Source organism: Saccostrea cucullata, unplaced genomic scaffold (genome assembly GCF_032062105.1).
Source record: "Saccostrea cucullata isolate Sc308-1 unplaced genomic scaffold, CSIRO_AGI_Scuc_v1 ctg2250, whole genome shotgun sequence".
NCBI lineage: Eukaryota > Metazoa > Mollusca > Bivalvia > Ostreida > Ostreidae > Saccostrea > Saccostrea cuccullata.
The window spans coordinates 42339-50077 of NW_026921295.1; the positions used below are offsets into that span (position 1 = coordinate 42339).

Consider the following 7739-nt stretch of genomic DNA (forward strand, 5'->3'; position numbering starts at 1 on the left):
TAAAGTCATCATTTCGTAATTTCTACGATCGATACAATGACCTTGTCAGCATATACAATTTATCAATAAGTAAAATGCTGACAGAGGTTTTTCATACGAATTGTTTGTCCAATATTTACACACTGAATTGATGACGGATGTTTCCATTATTTCTTGATCATGAAAAGGAGCACACGGCGGGTTCGACTGGTATACTCATGGAGGAGAGAGTATCCACTGCCGACCGGTCACACCCACCGTAGAAACCGTATACATCATAGAAATAAAGCAGCAATTTGATAAAATAAAAAAAAAAAAATCGATATTTCCGTCCGTCTATTCATGTACGTCTATACATGTCCGTCTATACATGTACGTCCGTCCGTCTGTCTGTCCGTCCGTCTGCTACGCTTTATCTATTATCCGCAATTCCTCTTTTACTACTGAGTCAAATTTAATAAAACTTTCACAGAATCTTAATTACAAGTTGCCATTGTGCACCTCTTATTTTACTTTTTTATTCGACACGTATTTTAAGTTTCCCCATAGCGAAACATGGACATTGTCATTATATATTTACCTATGACGTCACATAGAATCTTCTGGATAACATTTGATAGGAGAGTTATTACTCTTTACACATTACCGTAAAACAGTATATAGCAACACATGGATATTATGGGAGGTGAGGTATTATTTAGTGTGCATATTGCCTCTAGTACCTCTACCTCTACAGTACCTCTAGTTTTAAAATGAAATCGTTCGATACTGAGGAAATTAAAAAAAGTCTTACAGGAATAATGCACTGAAAAGGAATTGGGGAGCGTTTGGGGAACATCTGTAACGCTCTTCGTAACATTAACACTAGCATTACATGTGATGGATATTTACCCAATACTCATATTTTTTCTATATCATGACAAAATTCTTTCAATTCATTATTTCAATTTTTGCTTCACAATATGCATCAATTAATTAATAGTCCGAACATACATTTCTTTCTACTCCGCAATACTTTATGTGTCATACTTTTTTCTAGTAGATATCTCGTTTACTACATTTACAATTCAGACTGAACCAATATGTAGCAAAACTAAATCGAAATTAAATGAACAGTTTAAGTTGAAAATTATAAAGTTTTACGGAAATGATTGAATTTAATATTACAATTTACCTTCTCTTTCTTTTTACACTTTTTTTTATTTCAAGATTATATATCTCTTACACTAAGCACCCTGGTAAATGAGATTCTTGACAATTGGCGAGAAAACGACATTGCCTTCATTCCTACAAGAGCAAGTGAAGTGGTTCAAGAAAAACTTAAAAGTCTGAACATTATCACAGTGGTTGGAAATTCTGGATCCGGAAAATCTGCAATAATTCAGCATATTGCACTTATTCTAAAGGAGCAGGAATGGAATGTCATACCGGTGGATAAGGTGGAAGAAATAAAAAAGATCTGTTCAACCGGAGTCTCAGAAAATCGTACATTATTTGTTTTCAATGATCCTTTAGGTAAGGAGTCGTTAGATGAAATTTTGTATCACTCATGGAAAAGTTTAGAGAAAACGCTGGAGATTTGCTTGAAGAAGAATAAACTATTGATATTATGTAGAAGATGCATCTTTTATGACAAGAGAATCAAGGGTAACTTATTGGATGACTCATCTGCAGTAGAGATTGATAACGAAAAAAATGGACTGACGATTGACGAGAAAAGAGCGATCTTAAATCAGTATTCACAGAATCTGAAATTATCCGAGGAGGTTGTTACTGAAATAATCAAAACCGAAGATTACTTCCCATTGCTTTGTAAGCTTTATTCAAGGGAGGCGAACTACAAAGAAAAGGGGGTTGATTTCTTTAAAAGTCCGTACAAATTTATTAAAAAGGAAATTGAAGTTTGGAAGAAAACAGACAAGAAAAGATTTTGCTCACTTATCTTGATAGTGGCTTTTAAAAACAATTTGAAAATCGATGCTATTGTAAAAAATGATATTTGTTTGATGAAATTTAAAGAAATTTTAGGTATGTGTGAGTTACAAGAAAACACACATATTTCAGTCATTCGTAGTACTCTACACGAATTGAAAGGATCCTATGTCAAACGTGTCGGAAATGCTTTCCAATTCCTTCACGACTTTATTATGGAGATAACGACTCTGGTGTTTGGAGTTGATTGTCCACAAGAAACAATACGGTACGCAGACAGCGGTTTTCTGAGACGTCGAGTGAAAATAGAAGACGATACAGCAGAGGAAGATCGCGATCCTTTCACTGTTTACCTTCCTGAAGAGTACATTGATGATCTTGTCGACAGATTTATTACTGACATGCAGACAGAACACCTTGTAGATGTCCTACTCAATCCATGTTTGAGGAAAGAGAGTGTCATCAATTTTTTCAAGGAAAAAGTGGATTCGCTTGAAATACTTCTTGTAAAAATTAAGTGTAAAAAAGACATATCGGAATTTCAAAGATCATTTGAAAGATCTTTTTTCACAAGACTTGAATTTCTTTATTCATTTGAAAGTGAAATATGCCCTTTAGTTGGTCTTATTGTATTTTGTCATTCTGACATTTCTTCATTTTTTATAAAAAGTATCCATGAAACAAAGTTGAAAGAATATCCTATATTTACTGCTATATGTGCGAATGGAGATTTAAACCTACTTAATTCTCTCAGCCAGCAAAGAATATAAAAAAACAGCAATGATGGAAATTTGGGATGACTCTTTACCAATTCATGTTGCTTCTGAATTTCATAATTTTTCAATACTTGAAGAGTTAGTAAGACTTGGTGGTGAAGTAAATAAGTTAACAACTGATGACATGTGGACGCCGTTGATACTTGCTGCTGCAAATGATGAAGATCATTTCAAAGAGGCCGGAATAGACACAAAAACTGGAGAAAGACGTAATAATACAACTATTTCCTTAAAGGACAACGGTGATAAAATCAATAAATGTGGTATTGAGAATGGAGAGAGTCCTCTTTGTATGGCTTGTTATAGAGGACGTGATAGAACAGTACAACTGTTACTGGACAACGGTGCCAGCATCAATTTATGTGATAATGATGGATTCAGTCCTCTTCATATCGCTTGTCAAAATGGACATGATAGCACGGTACAACTCTTAATAAACAACGGTGCCGAGGTCAATTTATGTGACAAGAATGGAGCCAGTCCTCTTTATATAGATTGTGAAAATGGACATGATAGCACGGTGCAACTCTTAATAAACAACGGTGCCGAAATCAATTTATGTGACAAGAATGGAGCCAGTCCTCTTTATATAGATTGTGAAAATGGACATGATAGCACGGTGCAACTCTTAATAAACAACGGTGCCGAAATCAATTTATGTGATAATGATGGATTCAGTCCTCTTCATATAGCTTGTCAAAATGGACATGATAGCACGGTACAACTCTTAATAAACAACGGTGCCGAACTCAATTTATGTGACAAGAATGGAGCCAGTCCTTTTTATAAAGCTTGTCAAAATGGACATGATAGCACAATACAACTCTTAATAAACAACGGTGCCGAAGTCAATTTATGTGAGAAGAATGGAGCCAGTCCTCTTTATATAGCTTGTCAAAATGGAGTGGATAACACGGTACAACTGTTATTAAACAAAGGTGCCGAAATCAATATATGTTACAAGAATTGAGTAAGTCCCCTTTATAGAGCTTGTCAAAAAGGACATGATAGCACGGTACAACTCTTAATAAACAACGGTGCCGAAATCAATTTATGTGAGAAGAATGGAGCCAGTCCTCTTTATATAGCTTGTCAAAATGGACATGATAGCGCAGTACAACTCTTAATAAACAACGGTGCCGAAGTCAATTTATGTAAGAAGAATGGAGCCAGTCCTCTTCATATAGCTTATCAAAATGGACATGACAGCACGGTACAACTCTTAATAAACAACGGTGCCGAAGTTAATTTATGTGAGAAGAATGGAGTCAGTCCCCTTCATATAGATTGTGAAAATGGACATGAAAGCACGGTACAACTCTTAATAAACAACGGTGCCGAAATCAATTTATGTGATAATGATGGATTCAGTCCTTTTCATATAGCTTGTCAAAATGGACATGATAGCACGGTACAACTCTTAATAAACAACGGTGCCGAACTCAATTTATGTAACAAGAATGGAGTCAGTCCTCTTTATATAGCTTGTCAAAATGGACATGATAGCGCAGTACAACTCTTAATAAACAACGGTGCCGAAGTCAATTTATGTGAGAAGAATGAAGTCAGTCCTCTTTATATAGATTGTCAAAATGGACATGATAGCACGGTACAACTCTTAATAAACAACGGTGCCGAAGTCAATTTATGTGAGAAGAATGGAGCCAGTCCTCTTTATATAGCTTGTCATAATGGACATGATAGCACGGTACAACACTTAATAAACAACGGTGCCGATGTCAATTTATGTGACAAGAATGGAACCAGTCCTCTTTATAGAGCTTGTCAAAATGGACATGAAAGCGTGGTAAATCTTTTATTGAACAACGGGGCCGATATCAATTTATGCCACGAGAATGGAATTAGTCCTCTTTACATAGCTTGTCAAAATGGACATGATAGCACGGCACAATTGTTACTGAACAACGGTGCCGACATCAATTTATGTGATAATGATATAGTCAGTCCTCTTTATATAGCATGTCAAAATGGACATGCTAGCCCGGTGCAACTTTTATTGAACAACGGAGCCATCGTTAATTTATGTAACAAGAATGGAACAAGTCCTCTTTATAGAGCTTGTCAAAATGGACATGAAAGCGTGGTAAATCTTTTATTGAACAACGGGGCCGACATCAATTTATGCCACGAGAATAGAATTAGTCCTCTTTACATAGCTTGTGAAAATGGACATGATAGCACGGCACAACGATTATTGAACAACGGGGCAGATATAAACTTATGTGATAACCATGGAGCAAGTCCTCTTCATATATCATGTTATAAAGGACATGATAGCACGGCACAGCTATTATTAAGCAATGGTGCCAGCATTAATTTATGTAAGAAGAATGGAGTCAGTCCTCTTTATATAGCTTGTTTCAAAGAACATGAAAGTACCGTTAATCTGTTACTGAAGAACGGAGCCGACATCAATATTTGTACCAACAATGGAGTCAGTCCTCTTTACATAGCTTGTCAAAATGGACATGATAGCACGGTACAACTGTTACTGAATAACGGTGCCGAAATCAATTTATGTGATAATGAGGGAGTCAGTCCTCTTTGGATAGCTTGTTATAATGGACAGGATAGCACGGTACACTTCTTACTGAACAACGATGCCGATATCAATTTATGTAACAAGAATGGAGCCAGTCCTCTTTATATAGCTTGTCAAAATGGACATGATAGCACGGTACAATTGTTACTGAACAACGGTGCTGACATAAATTTGTGTGATAAAGATGGAAACAGCCCTTTTTGGATAGCTTGTGAAAACTCACATAGCAGCACCATCGAACTTCTATTAAATTCAGGTGCTGATGTCAATTGATGCAATAAAGGTCACTGCAGTCCGCTGTACATAGCATGTCTCAACGCTGATGACAGTATGGTCCAACGTTTATTGACAAAGGGGCCGACATCAATTGATGTGACAACGAGGGAACCAGTCCACTCTACATAGCCTGCGAAAAATGGATATTACAGCACAGTCGAATTATAATTATTATTAGGAAATGGTACTTGTGTTAATTTATGCAATAAAGACAACAAGAGTCCACTGTACATAACATATTTATATTGACATGACACTATCGCTGAACGTTTACTACAATTTGGTGCTGAGTTTTTATTCTGAAGATGAATTCAATGATTTCTCAATACCAAGTGCGTTCACATTATTTCTGAGATATGGAGCTTAAAGAAATTTTAGCTTTGATTAGAGCTGACAAAAATGAGTGGGATACTATGATTTAGAATTTAAAGCATTTATTTAAAAAGATTTACATAAGAAGAAGAAAACACTTGCTGTATCTTTCATTTCAACATTCAGATAAATCGACGACGTATTATCAATTACAAATATCAATATTTATTTTCATTTAAATGTCGACTTGCTATTTCCTAGTGAATTTGAAATAGACGACGCCACAAAATCTGTTACTTCTGTTTCATATTCGAATGTTCGGAAAATTATATTATAGTAATTAATTGCATTGTTAGCAAATATAACCTTTCATGAATGGGTTTAACAGACCAAGTGATAGACTGTTTTGAACTTTATTTGCCTCTATCCATCGGAAAAAAACATGTCGAATATGACCGATCAAAAGGGTATGTTTTCTCATTTTGGGCACCTGAGTCTACTCCTGGAGTGCTTGGCATTCGTGTTTTATGTGTGGTTTACAGATATTTAGTGCTTTTAAAAATTTGTTTGGATTGATCTTTGTTTCTTTTAATTTTAGTGATTACTGCCGTACTGTTAATCTTCAAATTTTCTGTGACAACTAATTTTTTTTAGAAGGAAACTTGGTATGTAAAAGTGAGATAGATATATTGTACTTTAAAGAAATTGTCTCTAAAGTTTGTGTTATTGTTCATATTTAATGATTATACTTTTATACGCAAGAATTACTTTTTTTTGTAAGAAAACTCAAAAAAATTCTTTTGAATAAAAAGTATACTTTTTTACAGTATTTTTTAAGCTTACTTACACTTAAATGTCATATGACTTTCTTTTTTTTTATTGTACTACTGCTATTTAAAGGTGTAAGTTATCAATAAAATTCAGTCTAATAAAACGTCTTGTTTCAAGAGAGCAAAGTCTTGCGGCTACATAAAACTTTTTGTTCTAGTAAGCATCAAGGGAGCAGTCTGTTATTTGATATAAAGCAAAAACATTGCACTGTATTACTGTAATAATGAAACTTAATCTGTGACACGAGTAATGATTATTTATTTGGGTGTAATTAAAGGCTTTGTTTATCTTAACTCTATACCGGCGACACATAAGTTCGAACTGTTCATTAGAAATCAATGATATATCAACAAATGTAAAACATGTATTTAAAAAAATATCTCTGTGACGTGATTTTCTATTTCATAGAATTTCTGCGTACCTTTATCAGCTAATTGATAGACAGGGGCTTAAAAGACACATGCCGTGAAGGTTTGTACATATTAAGGAATTTTTGATATTTAACCCCCCCCCCCTCCGAACATAAAATCTTAAAGTTTATACAATGAAAAAAATTGGACCATACGAATTTTGATTAATCAACAGAATAGAATTGTATGTTATAAACATAACAGAACAGTTCGATTCAGAAAAATTCCATTCATGGGGGAGGAGTGGAACCTGTTTTATAAACATCTCTTGTTTGGTATATGAATTTTGTATGCGCAGATTGCTAGTTGTATATCCATTCAGTAGATAGTTTGTAATTTAAATATAAAACTTTAACAAAACATACAAAATTGCTACTTTTCTGAAGTATTAAGAATGAAGTAAAAATTTGTGAAAGTGCAAGGGTGTGTTAATCTAAAGCGTCACGAAATTCATAGATTAAAATAATTTCCAGGGAAGTTTTCTATGGAATGCTTTACCAACATATACGTCGTGATATTATGCAGAACATTTGAGAAAATATTAAGGTGCATCCGTGGCTAAGCACCTTAAAGAACCTATGAAATTTTACTTGTATTTTATAATTTGTCTAGATACCATGTATCAACCTGTGTTCTATGTGCTTTTCCTGAATTAAAAAA

General features: G+C 34.4%; 1 protein-coding gene across 1 annotated transcript; it reads left to right on the top strand.

The window, feature by feature from the left end:
- Positions 1-2679: 2679 nt before the first annotated feature.
- On the top strand, positions 2680-6251 carry LOC134259650 (ankyrin-1-like). The gene is given in 2 exon segments (XM_062742249.1): positions 2680-4554; positions 5197-6251. Coding segments are annotated over 2 exon segments (2190 nt in total). The 5' UTR covers positions 2680-2691; the 3' UTR covers positions 5524-6251.
- Positions 6252-7739: the final 1488 nt, after the last annotated feature.